At 35.2% G+C, this 21296-nt stretch overlaps 1 protein-coding gene, 1 long non-coding RNA gene and 1 pseudogene across 2 annotated transcripts; 1 reads left to right on the plus strand and 2 right to left on the minus strand.

Annotated features, from left to right (window-relative positions):
* Positions 1 to 1539: 1539 nt before the first annotated feature.
* LOC146898860 (uncharacterized) lies at positions 1540 to 8746 on the minus strand (annotated as a pseudogene).
* A 2480-nt stretch (positions 8747 to 11226) lies between these two features.
* LOC146898861 (albumin-1-like) lies at positions 11227 to 12118 on the plus strand. The gene is made up of 2 exons (XM_085738089.1): positions 11227 to 11335; positions 11527 to 12118. The coding sequence occupies exons 1-2, from the start codon at positions 11287 to 11289 to the stop codon at positions 11910 to 11912; spliced, it is 435 nt and encodes a 144-aa protein (XP_085594215.1). The 5' UTR covers positions 11227 to 11286; the 3' UTR covers positions 11913 to 12118.
* Positions 12119 to 12619: 501 nt separating this feature from the next.
* LOC146898862 (uncharacterized) lies at positions 12620 to 15924 on the minus strand. The gene is made up of 5 exons (XR_015022013.1): positions 15448 to 15924; positions 15250 to 15350; positions 14375 to 14520; positions 13446 to 13618; positions 12620 to 12897 (listed from the first exon to the last, which is right to left on the minus strand). It is a non-coding gene; the product is annotated as an uncharacterized LOC146898862 (long non-coding RNA).
* Between the last annotated feature and the right edge of the window lie 5372 nt (positions 15925 to 21296).

Genomic DNA, 21296 nt, shown 5'->3' on the forward strand with positions numbered 1-21296 from the left:
AACCAAAGCTAGATCAGGAGATGCAGTCTTTAGGTTAACATTGGTGAGGAAAGTCAGATCTAGATCTCTTGGATGTACTCCTGAGGCGATGAAGTCTGTAACTTCTCTTCCTTTGATGCTTGGAGGATTTTGCACCCATGTTCTCATGACCTTGACTTTCTGTAGACTATTATCAACACCCTTTATCCAATCTTGAAGTTTCTGTTGAGCTTGAGCTTGAATGTCTATGCATGTAGACGGGAGTGCAGACAAAACATATTCCACTCTTTCCTTCAGTCTGCTCCATCACTTCTCATAGCTCTATTCATACACTAGATTAGCTCTTGCTAGAATCAGCTCAACCAATTCCTGTCCAATATTCTCACAAACATTCTGTAATAATGTAGAATCAAGGAATATGGTTGGAGGTGAGGGTATCTTTGTGGGTTTTGGATTAGCAGAAGATACAATGGCTAGGTTTGAAGATGAGGGTAGGTTATTTGTAGTTTGAGAATTGCTGGTTGAAGGTTGATCATAGACAGTTGCTATGACCTCAGTGGAGAAGGATTGATCAATCTCCATGTCAGTTGTCTCTGATGTGGTCAAGTTTTTAGGTTCAATTGTGGTTTTAGAAATGGTTGGTTTAAGGATTTGTCTAGGAACATAGTGTTCAGGGAGAATATATTCAGGTATGTTTGAGGTGGGGATATGTTCAGGAACAAGTTGTTCAGGAACAACATGCTCAGGAATTGAAACACGCTCAGATGCAGAGACATATCCAGAGCTAGTTGTATGTTCAGAGCTAATTTGTGGGTCTATATGTGTGTTGGGTGTTTGTTGTTGGGGATTTTCTAAAGTGACTTCTTCATTAGCAACTGCTTCAGAAGTAACTTCAGAGGCTCTTTGTAAGCTAGGGCTAACCTCTGGTAGTTCACCTGAATAGTGACTAACCAGATTATCTAAGATATTATTGTCTTGTATTGGCTCAGGAGCTGGTGGTTGAGATGATGATGAGGGTTCAGCAGTAACTTCATCAGGTGCAACCATGTTCAAGGGTGGAATGAATTGAGGTTGGGATGATGAAGATAACTCAATGTTCTCAGAGGGAACCACGTTTAGAGCTTGAGTCATTGGTGGTCTCAAAGGATTATTACTAACAGGATATCTGTTGTAAAAGTATGCTTTCCTTTGAGCCATGCCAATGACTCTCTCATCTATTTCAGTTCAAACAGGTTCTTGAGAGACATTGGTTTTAGGTTTTTTGTATTTAATTTTGAATTTCATGCTTAAAGGTATGTCATCTGAGTCAGAGGTTGATGAAGATGAAGTGGATTGGGAAGGTGAGGATGATCCTGATTCTACATTAATAACAGAAGTAGTGGGAGAACCAGGGTTACCTGATGTAGCTTCTGGTTCAGCAGCTTCAGACTCAGCAACACTCACAATCATCATTAAGTTCTCTGCTTTTGAAGTGGCCAGCTCTTGCACAACTTCAGCAACCTTCACAACTTCTTTAGCATCAGCAGCAACATCTGCTCTAACTAGACTTGCTGCAGGAGCTTAAATCTCTTGTGCAGTTTCCAATGCCTTATGAAGTGATGCAGCCTCCTCAGCTTTCTTCTTCTTCAATTCCCTTGTTACCAAACAAGATGCAGCTTCAACTCCTTCAACTTCCTCAGTCACATAGGGTGACTCCTTGATTTTCCTGATTGCAGGCTTCCGCTTCCTTTTAGGTACAGGTGGAAGTTCAGAAGCAGTTACAGTTGAAGAAGCAGCAGCTTTGCCACTCCTTGTCCTTTTGTTCAGAACCTCACTAGCATCCAGGTCCTGAACTTCCTCCTCAATTGATGGTAATCCAGAACCACCAATTTTCAGCTTGTCAGCAGCAACTTTCCCTTTCCTAGACTTCTTAGCAGGTTGTTCAGCTTCAAGATATTCTTCCTTTGAAGTAGCATTCCTCTTAGATTTCCTGCCCTTAGCAACCGGCAGAGCACCACCATACATTTCCTCAAGTACATCATCCAGCCTGATGACCTTGCCATATGTCTCAAAGTGGTCTATGATAAAATGCATCTGAACTTCAATAGGGTCCTTCTTGCAGATGGGTGGGAAGTCTTTCATCAGATCAGATTGAGCTTTAGTTTCACTCAAGTCAGTCTTGAGCTTGGTGACAACACTGATCAGCTTCATATTCTTGAGAGTCTGAGCATTGATGAACTTCCCAGTCTTAGTGTCAAGTTGCTGGTCTGAGAATGCTTCAACACTACTGATTAAGTTCAGAATCCCTCTTTAATGAAGGATTTCTGATATGAGTCTCCCATAAGGAACCCAAACTCTTTTCCAAAAGCTGACTCTCCTTCAGCTCCTTAACCATATACTTGAAGAAGTATTTTGCAACATTCACTTTATGATGTTCAATAAAGTGATAAAGAAAGGCCTTCTGCCCCAATGAAGGTTGATCACCACCACCACCTTTTGGGAGCAGATTCTCATTCTGAATCTTTAGAAGCAGCTTCTTCTTAATGTCTAACTCAACATACTTTCCTGGAATCCTGGAGTTGAAGATGGACTGGTTTACTATTTCGTTCCAGGGATTGTTTCTGGCTTTTGCAATATCCACTCCTGAGTATTTACCAGAAGCATCTAACCTGAGTACTTATGCTATTTGCCATTCAGCAATAAAAACTGGAATTCCCAGGACGCTTGACCTGATTTCCATCCCAATGTATGGTTCCAACCCCATTTCTTCTCTCGTCTTTCCTTCCAGAGAGGGATCAAGGAAAACCTTCTGCTTTTCTTCAGCTTCAGAAGCGGCTTTATCATATATTGATGCTATTACCCAGAAATGCTTTACCAAGTCTTTGTATGTTGGTCCATTCAACATTTTGAAGTATGGCATGAGACTTTGAGCTTCGTAGAAACCTCTGATGTCACACCCACGGAAAGCTAAAGACTCAAAATCCACATGATTCTCTATTTGAACCTTTAACTGCCACCCTTCTAGTTCCAAGGTTCTTCCTCTGATTTCGTAGGCTTGGGCTTCTTAAGAAGTAGATTTAGGAGCATCTTGTTGTTGCATGCTTGATGTAGATTCTGGAATATCTTGATGTGAACTTGATGATGCCATTGATGAAGATGATGATGAAGATTTTAGGGTTCTAGGTTTGAGATACAGAGAAACTGCGCTTACTTCGCAAAGAATGGTTTGAGAGTGAAAGTGTTTGTTGTGAAGTCAGTAGTGTTTGAATTGACTAAGTGTTTTGAGTAAAAACGTTTGCAATTCAGAAACGACAAACAAACATAGCATAAATGACAAAGGGGACGCGTGTTTAGTACATTCAAAGCTATAATCATCATTGCCCTTTTAAGTTATACACCAATACAAATAAGCCACGTCAGAAGTTCTCGAAGTAACTGCCAAGTTAGTGGGCCATGAGTTACCATAAAAAGTAACTTCCAACGTTTCCACTAACTCTGCTATTCAGAAGCACAAAACCCAGCTTCTGGACTTCAGATGCTGACGTCATCATCAGAAGCACATTTTCCTCAAAACCTCAATTAAGAGCTTCTGATGGATCATAGCTTCTGAACTGACTTCATAACCTAAAATCCTATTCAGGAGCAAGTAAGCTTTAATCAGACACAAAGTGCATGTTCAAATTTTTCTTTATAAAATCAAATCTTTCAAATCTTTCAACAGTTAAAGACTTAGTAAATATATCAGCCCATTGATTCTCAGTATTAATGAATTTTATATCTAAAATTCCTTTTTGAATATAGTCTCTGATAAAATGGTGTTTGATTTTAATATGCTTAGCTCTTGAATGCAAAATTGGATTTTTAAACAAACAAATAGCAGCAGTATTATCACAATAAATAGGAATACTATTAGCATTAATCTGATAGTCTTCCAACTGATGTTTCATCCAAAGTAGTTATGTACAACAACTTGCAGCTGAAATGTATTCTGCTTCTGCTGTTGACATAGCAATAGTTGCTTGTCTTTTGCTAGCCCAAGATATCAGATTATCACCCAGAAATTGACAATTGCCACTGGTTGACTTTCTTTCAATCCTATCACCAGCACAATCAGCATCACAAAATCCAACTAGCTTATAATCTAAGGATTTCCTATAAAGGAGTCCAAGATTAGTTGTTCCTTTTAGATACCTGAAGATTCTCTTGACAACAGTCAAATGAGATTCTCTAGGATCTGATTGGAATCTTGCACACAGACATACACTGAATAAAATATTTGGACTAGATGGAGTGAGGTATAACAAAGAACCAATCATACCTCTGTACAACTTCTGATCAACTGTTGATCCAGTATCTTCTTTGCTTAAGGTGCAGGTTGAATGCATTGGAGTGTTCATCACTTTACAATCTTCAAGCATAAACTTCTTCAGAAGCTCCTTGGTGTATTTTGTTTGATGAACATAGACTCCATCTTTACTTTGATTGATTTGAATGCCCAGGAAGAACTTCAACTCTCCCATCATGCTCATTTCAAATTCATCCTACATTAACTTAGAAAATTCCTTGCAAAAAGATGCATTAGTAGAACCAAATATTATATCATCAACATATATCTGCACAACAAGAATATCTTTCTCAAGAGTCCTTCTGAAGAGTGCTGTATCAACTTGGCCTCTTTTAAAATCTTTTTTAATCAGGAAATTACTAAGTCTATCATACCAAGCTCTGGGAGCTTGTTTCAAGCCATATAGTGATTTCTTTAGTTTGAAAACATGGTCAGGATCCTTAAGATCCTCAAAACCAGGAGGTTGCTTGACAAACACTTCTTCTTCAATGACTCCATTTAGAAATGCACTATTGACATCCATTTGATATAATATTATGCCATGATTAACTGCATAGGAAAGAAGTAACTTGATTGCTTCCAATCTTGCAACTGGAGCAAATGTTTCAGTATAATCAATGCCTTCTTGTTGACTGTTACCTTGTGCAACAAGTCTTGATTTGTTTCTAGTTACTTCACCTTGTTCATTCAACTTATTTCTAAATACCCATTTTGTTCCAATAATGTTATTATGCTGAGGTTTGGGTACCAGATCCCACACATCATTCCTTTGAAACTGATTGAGCTCTTCTTGCATAGACTCAATCACTGATAACAGTCCTATCATAGACTCTTCTTGTCTGAAATATGATCTTGTTCTTCTAGGACTATCTTTGTTTCTAATGATTAGCTCCTCAGGATGTGAAAACTTATGCTTAAATGTGTTCTTGGATTGAATAGCTTGCTGAGAGCCATCTTGAGCTTCATCAGAAGCAACTTCATCTTGTGCTTCTGAGGTGGGTTCATCTTCTGGACTATCTTCAGATTCAGCTATCTGATCAGGTTCTGGAGTATCTTCAGGAACCTGTATCTTTGCAAAACTTTCATCTTGCTCTGGAGTTTTACTTCCAGGCTCTTTGTCATCAAAATTAACGTGCATTGATTCTTCAACACAAAGTGTTTCTCAATTATACACTTTGTATGCCTTTGACCTTTCAGAGTAACCTAAGAAGATTCCTCTTTGGGCCTTGGCATCAAATTTCTTTAGGTAGAGCTTGTTATTTAGAATGTAACATGTACATCCAAATTGATGAAAGTAAGAGATATTGGGTCTTCTTCCTTTAAAGAGTTCATATGCTGCCTTCTCCAAGATAGGTCTAATATAGACTCTATTTTGGACATAACATGTTGTATTCACTGCTTCTGCCCAAAAATGTTTAGCCAGATTGTTTTCATGGATCATGGTTCTAGCCATTTCTTGTAAAGTTCTATTCTTTCTTTCTACAACCCCATTTTGTTATGGAGTTCTAGGAGAAGAGAATTCATGAACAATTCCAAGTTTTTCACAAAAGATTTCAAATGGCTCATTTTCAAATTCTCCACCATGATCACTTTTGACTTTTAAAATTTTCATTTCCTTTTCAGATTGTATTTGAGAGAAGAAGTTACTGAATACATCACAAACAACATCTTTACTTTTCAGGAATTTTACCCAAGTCCATCTGCTGTAATCATCAACAATAACCAATCCATATTTACTTCCATATAAGGATGCAGTGCTAACTGGTCCAAATAAATCAATATGGAGTAATTCTAAGGGTCTGGAGGTAGAGACAATGTCTTTTGTTTTAAAAGATGATTTCACAATCTTCCCCTTCTGGCATGCACCACTGAGTGCATCTTAATGATAGTCAATGTCTGGTAGGCCTTTGACAAGTTGTAACTTATTAAGCTTAGAGATTGATCTCCAGTTAGCATGTCCCAACCTTCTGTGCTACATCCATTTCTTATCATTCACTGACAGAAGACAAATTACCTTCTGATCAACTAGTTCAGAGAAGTTAATTTTATAGACATTCTCCATTCTCTTTCCCTTGAATATTATGGATTTGTTCTTTGTTGATTACAGTGCAGTTGGTCTTTTCAAACATCACATCATAACCATTGTCACAAAATTGACTAATGCTCAAAAGGTTATGTTTAAGACCATCTACCAACCACACATTATTAATTGAGATAGAGGAATTACCAATAGTTCCTGTACCAATGATCTTGCCCGATTGGTTGCCTCCAAACTTCACACTTCCTCCTTCTTTCATAGTGAGGGTGAGGAACATAAAATTCTCTCTTGTCATATGCCTTGAGCAACCGCTGTCTAGGTACCATGATTTTTGCTTTTCCTTTGCTCTTAGACATATCTGCAGTATTGACATTTTCAGATTTAGGTACCCATTGTTTTATGGGTCCTTTCAGGTTATTACTAGAAGTTTTACTCTTCACTTCTTGTACCTTGTGCTGTAAGTTTGGTTGCTTCTGATTAACCATTACCTTAGGTTTAACAACCTTTGGTTTTGGTACTTCAGAAGCAGTAACTGTCTTCTTCTAAAACTTAGACTTCAGGACCTCAGATTTTGGTTTCACCAAAGTTTGAGGAACAGGTTCTGATCTCTTTAGAATCCTGATCTTTGAAGTCTTACAATCAGATTTAATCATAGCCTTTGGCTTGGAGTTCTTTGGCTTTGAGTTAATCTTAGCCTTAGAGCTTGAAGCTTCAGGTTCTGATTGAACAACAGTTTCCAACTTAGCACCTTCAGGTACAAAGAAGGTTTTCAATCCTTCTTTGTTGCATTCATAACATGCTTTGAGACTGATTTCATTAGGCTTCCCTCCTGAGAATCCAATCCCTCTACCATTGTTTCTGTAAATGGTATAAATCATTGAAGCAACTTTGCTTCTGTCAATACCAGATATAATAAAATCTTCAAGAACTATCTCATGCTTGCTTAAAGACTTTCCATTACACTTTTCTTGTAGCTTCTGACAAAGATACTTAAGCTTTTCTTCATAAGTTTTACAAATGAAGTCAAAACCTCTAAGTCCTTCTTCAAAAGCTTTCAGATCCAATAGAGTTGATTCTTGTTGTTTCATTAACACAACATATTTTTCTTTTAAATTTTTCAACTCATTGGTTCTCAGTTCAAAGTGTGTAAGGAGTTCTTTAAGTGACTCAACAAGTTCTTCTCTGGGAATTTTAGAATATACCTCATTTTCATCTTCAGAGTCTGATTCAGGATCTGCTTCTGAAGTCTCAGTAGCCACTAACCCAACCGCTACCTTAGCATCTTCATCAGCTTCTTCCTTTTCAGACCCAGATTCCCTATCCAAATCTTCCCAGGTTGCCATTAAACTCTTCTTAATCTGCTTTCTGAATTTCCTTGTGTTGAAACTTGATTTCTTTGAATTGTCCTTTGACTTCTCCTTCTGAAGATCAGGGGAATCAGCAATGAAATGTCCAGGCTTCTTACAGTTGAAGCATCCCTTCTGATCTTCTTTCTTTGAGCTCTTATAACCACCTCTCTTGCTTAGAAACTTTCAGTTCTTTCTTGCCATATACTCAAGCTTGTTGGAAAGCATAGCCATCTTCTCTGCAGGGTCTTCACTAGAGTCTCCATCAGATGACTCTTTTTCAGATTCAGCAACCTTCAGAGCGTTTGATTACTTCCCTTTAGATGGAAGAGCAATAGATTTACTCTTCTTAGCAGGCTCATGTTCATTAAGACTAATTTCATGAACTTTGAGAGAGCTGACAAGATCTTCAACACTTAGAGTGTTTAAATCTTTAGCTTCCTCAATAGCAGTAACCTTTGGTCTCCATCTAACAGGCAAGCTTCTTAGTATCTTACTGACATGATCAGAAGCAACATAACTCTTCTTCTGTATTTGTAGTCCAGAGACTAAGGTTTGAAACCTTGAGTACATTTCCTCAATAGTTTCATCATCCTTCATCTTGAACAACTCATACTGATGTACAAGCATAAGAGCTTTTACTTCTTTGACTTTCTTGTTGCCTTCATAGTTAGAACAGAGAGAAGCAAACATAGCTTTAGTAGTGGATTTGTAACTCATCTTCATGTACTCTGCTTTAGGTATAGCAGTGACAAGTGCTCCTCTGATAATATGATGCTTCTTGTAAAGCTTCTTCAAAGCAGGAGTATGTTTCTTTCTGTCAACAGTAACTCCTTCTTCATCAAGAACCAAGTCACCAACACCATCTTCAAGTATGTCCCAAAGTTCTTCATCTAAACCCATGACATAGCTATAGAAGTTGGTTTTCCACCAAGAAAATTCTTTAGGATCTCCATTGAACTTAGGAATCTTTCCAAAGTTAGATTTCTTATTGTCACCATAATCATGTGAGACAGTATTGTTGTTTGTATGACCAGTGTTGGAGGATTCACCAGACATGTTTTTCTCATATCTTTTTCTGTTACACTATTAAGTGTTAAGACAACAAACCAAGGCTCTGATACCAATTGAAGGTGAGAAAAACACAAGAAGGGGGGGTTGAATTGTGTTAGATTTTTCTTCGTTTCTCCTAGGATGAAAACACTGATCAGAAGCAAAATATGAATTGCTTCGGAAGTGAAGTTCAGTACTTAAAATGCAACGGATAAAAACAGAGAGAGAGAGAGAGAGAGAGAGAGAGAGAGAGAGAAGAAAGACACAAAGCAATTATACATGTTCCTTCCACAAACCGGAAGTAGTCCTGTCCCTCTTGTACTTCCAAGGAGAGTTCATTAAAAAATGTAACGTCAAATTACAACTGCTCACTGCTCCAACTAGCAAGACTTCAAATTGCTCAAGCACAACTGCAAGAGACTTCCTATGCTCCTGATCACAATCAAGAGACTTCTATTGCTCAAGCACAACTGCAAGAGACTTCTAATCAAACAAGATTACAAAGAAAAATATTTGAGGTTGAACTTGATATACAGTCAGTGGTGTTTACAATACAATTCAGATACATACTCTTAAGACTCTAGAATTTCTAAGATATGAACTTCAAAACAGAAATTCTAAGAGAACTATGATTGTAGAACAATTTTAGCAGAGTTTTGGCACTTGTAAATTGTTGTTAACTCTGATACCATTCTCTAAGACTTCACTCTTTATATAGAGGTGTGAAAGAGACGTTGTGAAATTGTCAGCACATCAAAGGAGTCGTTTGAAGCTTTGATCAATCACCAATGATCTTTTGCCTGATTTGGTTGTTGTCCTATGAAGAACCAATTTCAAATCCATTCCTATTGTGAAGGAACTTTGTTGCAGGCAAGACTGTATTCTAGAGCTGTTTTCTTGTCTTGTAGTATGGACACTTCAAAGTAGTGGAGGTAGTGGTTGTACACTTCGTACAATTGTACTTTGTCAACGCTTTTTGAAGATAAGCATCCAATGCCTTCAAATCTTCACAAAATCAAGTTCAATCAATCAATCAATCACACTTCATTTTTATGGCACTTCGGCTTTTTACCTTTAAAAACATTTTCAAACTTTAAAATCAATCATCCAACTTTTTACCCCAAACTACGTGATTTTGATCCAGCTCGGGTATGTAGGAAAAAGACTTTGTCTTTCCAAATCAACAAAAATACAAAAAACATTTTCTTTCTTTCTTTATTTACACTTAACTTTTTTTACAAGCAAGCAGTCAATTTTAGCACAAAAATAAATAAAAGCAAGAGGTTCCTATAGAGTACTATAGACGTTTAGGGTGATAATACTTCCCTTTACGTAACTAACCCACGAACATTTAATCTCTAAAAAATTAGGGTTTATTCGATCTTTTCCCCTTTTTGTTGGAAAAAATAAAAGCTCGGTGGTGAATCAAAATTTGCGAGTCAACGTTAATCAATTGCTTGATATCCGAAAATCACCGCAACAATAGTTTAGAGAAACTTTAGGACCATTGGAAATGTTGATTTTTTGGTTGACCTTTCTTCAAAGTCTTGATGTTTCAAAATAAAAGGAATGAATTTATTTATTGTTACTGCTAATCTAAAATAAATAAATAAATATTCCCCTAAAAAAAATAAAGATTTATTCTTAACCATCAAGCCAGCTCATTTATTATATGTGGAATGGAATTTTCATTATTTTTTGGCTTAATTAATGATTTGGTCCCTTAAGTTATTTGTTGGTTACATTTTGGTCCCATAAGTTATTAATGTTACAATTTGGTCCCTTAAGTTATTTGTTGGTTACATTTTGGTCTCATAAGTTATTAACGTTACAATTTGGTCCCTTAACTTATTTTTTGGTTTCGTTTTGGTACCTTAACTTATTTGTTGGTTTCGTTTTGATCCCACATTCATCCTAACATAAAGGACCATAATGGTTGACGGAGGAAGAGTTAAGGTACCAAACCGAAACCAAAAAATAAGTTAAGGGACCAAATTGTAACGTTAATAACTTATGGGACCAAAATGTAACCAACGAATAACTTAAGGGACCAAATTGTAACGTTAATAACTTATGGGACCAAAATGTAACCAACAAATAGCTTAAGGATCAAATCATTAATTAAGCCTTATTTTTTTAACCAAGGATTGAATATTTTTATTTACCTTCACTCAACTCAACCCGTGATCCTTACTTCCCCCAAAAAAGGAATGAATTTATTTATTGTTACTCCTAATCTAAAATAAATAAATAAATAAATATTCCCCCAAAAAAAAATTATTCTTAACCATCAAGCCAGCTCATTTATTATATGTGGAATGGAATTTTTATTATTTTTTTAACCAAGGATTGAATATTTTTATTTACCTTCACTAAACCCGTGATCCTTCCCAATTTAATACAATTATTTTTGTATTGTATTAAGCCTTTTGTCGCTATTATCGCCATATCTCTATATATTGTTGCATCCAAGAATGAACTAATGCAATTCAAACCTGATCTTTCGTAACAAACAATTCTAGCTAGTTCTTTCTCTCAATCAAACAATGGCTTCTGTGAAGCTTGCTTCGACTGTCGTGTTTCTCGCCACAATCTGTGTGTATTTTATCTCTTTTTTTATATCTTAGAAACTCATGAGAAATTAATGTGAATCAACTCCAAAATATTGGCCTAGTATTTCAATTACAAAATTATTAAGTACCGATCAACTGTCATACCATATGTTGCATTGATGTATGTGGTTGTATTTGTTCGAACTTCAACTAACTTTCAAGTTTCATTTGCAGTAATGTTCCCCATGACGAAGATAGAAGCATGTGAGAACTTTTGGTGTACAATATTTAATGGATATCATTGTAGCAGTGGTTGTGGTTGTATAGCAGCGGCAGGATTGGCTGGGTTTTGCCGACCACAGTTAACTATTACGAAGGCAGTCGAGGAACATCCCAACTTATGTCAATCTCACCACGACTGCATCAAGAAGGGAACTGGGAGTTTATGCGCTTATTATCCTAATTCTGAGCTCCAACATGGCTGGTGTTTTACCTCTAACGTTGAAGCAGAACAGTACTTCGAGGTTCTCTCCAACCTTGCAATAAACAAATTCCTCAAGAATATCTTTTACTCCAATGGAAAAGGATTCTTGAAGATGCCTGTGGAGATTGCCACTTAATCCTGATATGTTCAAGAAACAAAATATCCCATGCGTTATATTATGCAGCTACATACTACTTTTAATAAACGATATCTTTCTTTCCAACTAACCAGTTGGCTTTTAGATATCATTCATGAATTTCAATAACTGTAGCATGCGCATGGGTGTATCACTGTAATATATGCCATCGCTTTAATATAAATAAATTAATGTTATGATTCTCATTTCTCTTTTTACGATTCAATTTTATACGTTGTGAAACAATGATTGAAGGGAATATTTGCTTTACATACAAACAGAGAGGTCACGGATTGAGAAAACATAAAGAATTGTATATACAATATTTTTAAACGAGTACGTAGATTACAAATACACACCCAAGTGATTGGGCTCAAATGATTAATGTGCTCTCACTAACACTACAAAAAAACACGATAATTCCGGCGGCTAAATTTAGCTTATTGCGGCGGTTTTAGCCACCACTATTACCTAAACTGGCGGTTTCCAAAACTGCCGGAATTTTTGCTACCACAACGAATAAAATGGCAGTTTAATGCAAACCGCCATGTAGACCGCCAGAATACGCGTTGATGAAAACGGCGGCTAGTTTGTTGTGTATAGCGGCAGTTTCAAACGCCATAATGTACAATAGTTCAGCAAAAAAAATTGCGGATAGTGGCAGTTTTAGCCGCCATAATTGTCATTTTATTTTTTAAAAAAAATATGCATAGTGGCAGTTTTAACAGCCGTAATGATCATTTAATTTATAAAAAAAAATTACTATTACTAATAACAAATACTAGTACCACCAGTTTTAACATTTCACCAAAAATAACAATTACAAGTACTAATATAAATTATTTTTCATACATAGTGTAACATTCATAGTCCAACAAATTATTCTAGTGGCAATAAATTTGAGTTAGTGATGCTGTCAGTCCCTGTCTGTGTTCATCACGCACCATATAAATCTCACACCATAGCCTCACATAGAACCAAAATCCTGCATAATTAGAACAAATCAGCCTGCATGCTATAGCGAAGACGGAGAAAAAACCAAAGTAAAAACAATATAGAATGCTATGACACGTCCAACAACTAAATATTTATGTCTTTAATCTTTATCTTGTGCTATTGTCCTGAAGTAGGTAGGCACGTTGGTAGAGCTAACACTTCCAAAGCAGTTAAGAATGGCAAGGTTAGAAGCTACATGGAAGGATATAGTCAAGAAAGTAACCAAATAACAGCTCTTTTGGAATTGGCAAAGTTAGACTCTGAGATGATTCAGTCATTACACCAAACAGAATTAGATGAAATAATAATAACCATGTTTACAATTAGTTTCTTTTCCTAACTTTGCTATCTTCTAGCCATGAGAAAAAACATATTTACGTGTTCCACAAAATCATTATAAGTGGGGACAAAAAGAACCTAGGCTGGTTGCAGGAAGTTCATAAAATCATTCACCACTCGTTGCCTTTCAAGTAGAAAACAACATTAATGATGGTTTTCATGTATATATCTAACTTGGTGAACAAAATTAATCAATACCTGGATATCAACAGGAAATCTGTTGACGGTATCTGATAAAGCAGCATCAAACATATCAAATGGACGCCCTTGGAAAAGTTCGTCCAATCTTGATTCCCACCTATCCATTGCAGTTGCTGTAATATGTGAAACATTAGGGCCATTGACAAGTTCATCCGTCCTCCTACACCAAACTGAAAAAGCAGTAGTATTAGACACTAATTTCTGAAATTTAGAGGACTCGTTCAAATCGAATTTAGTACATGATGGTATAGAGCATAACCAAATCGAATTGGCTACAAGTTACATTCCAATTTAGTTATATTGGGTTTTTTCTCTCAGGAACTCTTCTAACGACTCCCGAAAGGCGAAGAGCTATTTGGGCGATATATGGTGGGCGATACATGGAAAGGGTAAACAAACATGCCACAAAATGCTGAAAATTTTGAGATATTCATTCAACTCACATAGCATAGTCTCGTCAAGAGTAACAAGCACTCAAAGTTAACATGCAGCAATCATACTAAAAAGTAAAACAAACAGGTTTGAAGGTAGAGAAAAAAAATCAATCAATATTGTCGCTTGTTATAAAATAACTGGTATTTTAAGAGGGAAGTATTTCACTTGTAAATTTCAATAAGCATCTACTCCTTAAGTAACTCTATATATGTTATAATAAACAAAAAATTTCATACATGCCCTCTTTCCATGCAGATGGTGCCTTAACTTATAGACAATGAGCCTAAAATAAAAGTAAAATGCAGAGATTTATGCAGGCGAGGAAATCAGACATGGAACTGTATGAAAAATAATTATGGGATTCCTGATATCTCAAGAATAAATAAGCACAAAAAAAGTGTGAGAATGCACATGATAATGATACCATTTTAGAATAGTGTAGGATGCTTTCAACATTGTGCAATTGTATGTGTGTGGGAGAGAGACCATACCTATGCTGTACTGTGATCCCAATCATAGAGCAATCAACTAACGAAGGAAAAACTGGCGAGGGGATAAACAACTGAGGACAGTAGCGAATACACCTTGAAGCCAACAAAAAACAATCATCTGCTATATCAGGCCGGGCTGTGAATTTCTGCAGCAAAAAGTGTGATAAGACATTCAAATACTATACATAGATCTGGAAGGAAGTGCTAAAGCAAACTCGCCACAATCACACCTGAATACTTGTGAGAAGGCGCGTTGTGTGCCGGAAAAGTGCCTCAATCAAAACAGATATGAAGGATATAGTTGTGAGAAGGCGCGTTGTGTGCCGGAAAAGCGCCTCAATCAAAACAAGATCCGGCCAAAGAAACAAGAACATTCAATATAGTTGCAACTCTTACCACTAAATTAAAATCAAAACAGATATGACTATATCAATATCACAAAACCTGTCCTAAACACCACATAATCACAAATCTATATTAAAATCAAGACACGATTAAGTATTTTGATAAATTCTCTTCAGTGAAACAAACGTGAATTACTTATAGCACCAAATATCACTTTCCATTCTTATTCACCGTCTTTGCCAACCTACTCGAAATTCAAAGAAAATAGCATAATAAAACTCAAATCATCATTCAAATTTCATTAACCATAATTAAGAACAGTAACACTAGATAACAAATCTCACCAGCATAACAAATTTATTCCTATGACTTTCCTTATTGAACCTCTCAGAACTCAGACCAAAAATCAACAAAAATAAACAAGCAACTCAAATTATAATCAAATCGAACTTCACCACAACCAATTGGTTAGTAAAAGAGAAATGATAACACTTATCATTCAAACAATTTTTATCATCACTGAAACTTACATGAAAACAAAGAAAGCAGTCGAAGGTCTATCTGGATTGTTTGGGTCCTTAGCAGCTTTTTATGACAGGTTCGTGCCAGCATTAAAGCCCCTGCCTTGAAGCTAAAAAAAAAAGTCAAATGAAAGAAAATCAAACACGCTATCACAAATTCAGATCTAACAAATAAATCGATGAAAATCATGAAACTGAATCCCTTACAATCAGAAGATAAAACTTCACCGGTAATCTCAGTAGAATTTGAATGATCAATTCGCGAGGAAGATACGGCAGCGGATTCGTCTTCTTCTCCGTTCGCTTTCGTCTTCTGCAACGGTCGTTTCTCTTCATTTCGGTAAACCCTATCTCACTCACTCACTACAACGAGAACGGCGACTAAGAATGAATTACAAAGGGCTTCGAACTATTTCAGTAGAGTTTGCTTTTCATATCTAACAGAGAATCGGTGAGGGAAAAGAGAAAGGGTTTTAATAGACAAAAATCGGCGGCGGGAGGTGGTTGGATCTGTGAACAGAGAAAGAAAGGTCAAGGGTTTCAGTTTGAGAGAACGGTGGAGAGGTTGATCGGTTGAGAGATGAAAGGGTTTGAGAGGTTGATCATTTGAGAGATGAAAGGGTTTGTGAGAAGGGGGAGTGAGAGTTGAGGGGTTTGTCCAGAGAGAGAAGAAATTGTCAATTTGGAGGGTTTATGAAAAATTTAGGGTAAAAACATTAATAATAAAGAATAAATTCAAGAAAAAAACGAGGGAAGAAAAGAGAGGGATAATTTCACTAAAACAAGGGAAGAGGGAAAGTGAAATGTTAAAGTTTGAATACAAAAATGATTTTGAGAATACCGGCGGCTACAACTGCCAGAATGGCCATTATGAATTGTTAAATACAATTTTGTCTATAGGGGCGGGTAAAACTGCCGCAATGTACCGTGCATAGCGGCGTTTTTTAAAACTGCCACAATGTACTGTTTATAGTGGCGGTTTTTGGAACTGCCGTAATAGAACCGCCGCTATTTACCAGTTTTTTTGTAGTGTAAGTCAAATTGTTTGGAGAACCAAAGTTCGATTTTTGTGTGGGAAAAATTCTTGATCAGACTTTATTTATATTCCGACCGAACGTCGGTTTAGTAGGATGCATTCCACTAAGAAAACAAGGGTGCAGATATTGTAACTTACTACCATATCTTAAATAACTCCGTTGGATTATGGTTTTACAATTTACTTTGATATGTTGCGAAACAATGATATGAAGTGGAAATTTGGGTTACATACAAAGAGTCACTAACCCGGAAAGTTACATTATTGAAACATAGTTATTTTTTTTGACACTTATCAGTTAGAGACGAGAATTTAAGTCTCTTTATCAGTTATGACATTAAATAATTTATAAGCCGTGACTTTTGTTATCATCGCCAGTTAGGGTACAAAAGGTTCCCGCCAGTTGGAACGTGTATTATTCGTGAGGATGACCCCACGATAATAAGAGGAGTCCGGTATCCCCGTTAGTTGGGTTCCCGCCAGTTGGAATTATTACGGGTTAGTAGTGGAATAAATTCCGGGGTTACTCCACTTGGGTTTATTTTTTAAAATCAACTCAGATAATATTGTTTGTTCAACGCTAACATTTCTAACATAATATGACAGACATTATGACTATAATTATGAGTATGATTTCAGCATTAGTATCAGGATTATATCATTATTTCAGACAGCGATACTAGTTATCCCCCGATCGCTCAGTTATGCATGACAAAACTGTATAAACCCAAAATGGGTTGAGTTTAGAGACAGATGGCGATCCTAGGTTCCCTGAGATTGCCTACAACCTAGGATAGGTGGAACTCACTGAGACATTCCGTCTCACCCCAATCCATTTTATTTTATTTCAGATGAACATGTGGTTCGCAAGCAGGGCAGGTCGTGATAAAGTAACAGAAGAAGCTGGACAATTATGATGTTTACTTGTCATCGCATGTATATTGTACACCTCAGTGGTACTATTTCAAATGTATAGTTTTATAATATGTCCATAAGAAATTTTTTATTATTGTAATTTTAATGTATCCAATGCCAAGTTTAACGAGCATACTAGATATCCTAGGTAATTTCTAGTATGGGTTTTACATTCTTCAACCTTTAGAGTTTTAGAAATATACATTGTGCATGCCTTAGAGAGTTTGGATCAACTTATATATGAAAAACTAAAATGTCATTTTTCAATGACTTTCTAAATAGTGAAGTGTCAACTTGTCATCGAGAAAATTCAAAAGAATGTTATGTAGTCGGTAAGACCAAGCTCTAGGTTTTTTTTCTTCAGACCGTACAATGAATTTACGTTTAAAATTATGTTTTAGGTTTTCTATATCTTCAAACCCAAGACGTTGTTTCACATACACTTCTTAAAAAATTACACCTTTAAAAAACAAATTTTTAACATCCATTTGACATAGACCGATTAACAATCATATGATAATAAGAGTCTAATTGTTTCTGATTTAGCTATATGAGCAAAATTTTCAATGAAAACTAAACTTTCTTGGTGACAATAACCTTTAGCTACTAATGTAGCATTATTTGTTACAACCTCACCTTGTTCGTTGGATTAATTTGTTTCTATTATGTTCCAATGACATTCTTGTCTTTTGGTCTTTTTTTTTTTTTTGCACAAGCTAAAATCTTGTCTTTTGGTCTTGGAACCAAATCCAAAACATTATTTCTTTAAAATTAATTAAGTTCTTATTACATAGTTATAATATAGCAATCATCACCTAAAGCAATAAGGGTTGATTTAATCATTGACATAAGTCCTAGTAGATAAGATTCATTCCTAAATGATGATCTGGTCTTCAAAAAATGATATCTCTTTAAAATGAAATGATCTTCTGGATGAGAGGATTTGTACTTGAATGGACGTCCATAGAGAGCATCAACTTTTGAAATGTTTCCTAGTTGTCCAAAGGATGTATCACAATATGGGCATCTTCTAGTAACTTCAGGTTCTTTAGGAGTTTCAAGTACATAGGGAGTAGGTTGAGCTATGATTTTCACATCTAAAATTTCTTCATCTAGCTCTGACATTTCATTGTTATACTTTGTCATTAAGTTTTACATGTATAAATTCTTCAACCTTTAGAGTTTTAGAAATATACATTGTGCATGACTTAGAGTGTTTGGATCAACATATATATGAAAAACTAAAATGTCATTTTTCAATGACTTTCTAAACAGTGTAGTGTCAACTTGTCATCGAGAAAATTCAAAAGAATGTTATGTAGTCTGTAAGACCAAGCTCTAGGTTTTTTTTCTTCAGACCATACAATGAATTTAAGTTTAAAATTATGTTTTAGGTTTTCTATATCTTCAAACCCAAGACGTTGTATCACATACACTTCTTCAAAAATTACACCTTTAAAAAACAAATTTTTAACATCCATTTGATATAGATTAACAATCATATGAGAATAAGAGTCTAATTGCTTCTAATTTAGCTATATGAGTGACAATAACCTTTAGCTACTAGTCTAGCATTATTTGTTACAACCTCACCTTGTTCGTTGGATTTGTTTCTATTATGTTCCAATGACATTCTTGTCCTTTGGTCTTGGAACCAAATCCCAAACATTATTTTTTTTAAAAATTAATTAAGTTCTTATTACATAGCTATAATCCAGCAATCATCACCTAAAGCATCATCAATAAGGGTTCATTTAATCATTGACATAAGTCCTAGTAGATAAGATTCATTCCTAAATGATGATCTGGTCTTCAGAAAATGATATCTCTTGAAAATGAAATGATCTTCTGGATGAGAGGCTTTGTACTTGAATGGACGTCCATAGAGAGAATCAACTTTTGAAATGTTTCCTAGTTGTCCAAAGGATGTATCACAATATGGGCATCTTCTGGTTCTTTAGGTGTTTCAAGTACATAGGGAGTAGGTTGAGCTATTATTTTCACATCGGAAATTTCTTCTCTAGCTCTGACATTTCATTGTCAGGCTCTTTGACATTATGTTTTACATGTATATATTCTTCAACCTTTAGAGTTTTAGAAATATATACATTGTACATGCCTTAGAGAGTTTGGAGTATCCTAAAATGATACACTTTTGAGAATCAACATCACATTTGTTTAGATGAACCTTAGTGTTCAAGATGTAATAGATAAACCAAAACTGATGAAAAAAAATGATATATTGAGTTTTCTTTCCTTAATCAATCCATATGGAGTCTTGTTCAATACAAGTTTTATATAGATTCGATGTTGAACATAACATGATGTGTTTATCGCTTCTACCCAAAAATGTTTGCAATTTTAGATTCGATGATCATGGTGCATGTCATCTCTTACAAAGTTCTATTTTTCCTTTCTACAACCTTATTTTCTTATGATTTTATTGGAGAAGAAAAATCATGGAGTATTCCATAAGTTTCACTATTTTTTTTAAAAGGTTCGTTTTCAAAATCATCACCATTACTACTTCTAATTTTGAAAATACTTGTTTCTTTTTAATTTAAAATTTCATTAGAGAACACACTAAAAGTCATCAACAATTTTCTTTATATTACAGAACTTACTTCTCAAGAATTTCACACAAATTCATCTGTAAAAATCACCAACAATGACCAATCCATACTTCTTTCCATTAATAAAGACGATATTAATTGGCCTAGACAAGTCAACGTGTAAAAACAAAGACGATATTAATTGGTCTAGAGGTGGAAACAATATTTTTAGTTTTAAAAAAAGTTTTACCAAATTTTCTTTTCTGACATAAATTACAAAGAGCATCTGACTTATAGTTTACAACGAACATGCCCACGATGAATACTCAATACATGAGTACGATGGAGGGATCAGTCAAGCAACAATGGGGATCATCAATAGAAAATTGTAAGAGCGGATGAGCTTCAATCAAGTCATAAGTTGTAGGTAGACGACCTCTCTCCTGGTTAGGCATTTAAATTGTTACGGTCGTTTTATAGATGAGAAATGATTGTGACAACTTTTTGACAACTTTCCCTCTCATACTCACATTATTCTCTTATTCTCTCTCTTCCCTTTTATCTTTCTCCATTGTTTTTGACCAATGAAAAGAGAGAAAAAATAAGTTGTCAAAAAGATTGTCTTAAATGTATGTTCAAATATCACTACTCTTTAATATTAAACAAAATAAAATAATTATTTACCAACATCAAGCCCTCTCATTTATTTTTGTCCTGTTTGGATTAACTTATTTTAAAGTTTATGAAAACAGTTTATGCAAATAAATATGTCTTAATGTATCATTTATAAGTTTGTTAATGTAGTTTATGAATCTATAATTTTCGTTAGTGAAAACTTATAAATAAAGATAAAAACTTATTTACGTGTATAAACTCTTTTTTTATAAGCTCAAAATAAACTCAATCCAATCAAATCAAAAGAATTTTCTATTTTTTTAACAGAGTAAATATTTATTTACCTTCACTGCACCCGTGAATCAACAACCCACAATATTGTCAAAAAGAATGAGAAAACCCAAAATATTTAGTCATTTATCTGAGGTGGCCTGATAATGAACATTTTGTACCATAGTACCTCTGTTTGCTAGCAGCCTTTGGTTCGTTCATTTCAAAATGTCTTTTTCCACGATTCGGAGTAAAGTGATAGACGAGATTACCTTGTCCTTACTAATTTCTATTTAAATTGGTACTTTTCCTCTTTTTTTTTTGACAAAATTTAAATTGGTACTTGTACATAGGGATGAGAATAAGTCAGACCGGCCTACAGGGGCCTACGGCCTAGCTTACGACAAGCTAGGTCACACCAGACTTTTTTCTTAAATAGAGAAGGCCTAGGCTTTTTTAGGAGCTTATTTAGCTTAAAATACTAGGCCGCATACAATTCAAAAATTCTCTTAAGTCTATTAGGCCGGCCTATTTAAGTAAATATGAATAATATTATATATTATTATATTATATTCTGTACTTTGAATTATAATATAAATTTGTCAATTTTTCAATAATTTAAGCTTATTAATGTACATTAATTTTTCGCATATATAAATGTATTATTA

Source organism: Medicago sativa, chromosome 8, assembly GCF_051527215.1.
Source record: "Medicago sativa cultivar Bolivia chromosome 8, Bolivia_mono, whole genome shotgun sequence".
Classification (NCBI taxonomy): domain Eukaryota; kingdom Viridiplantae; phylum Streptophyta; class Magnoliopsida; order Fabales; family Fabaceae; genus Medicago; species Medicago sativa.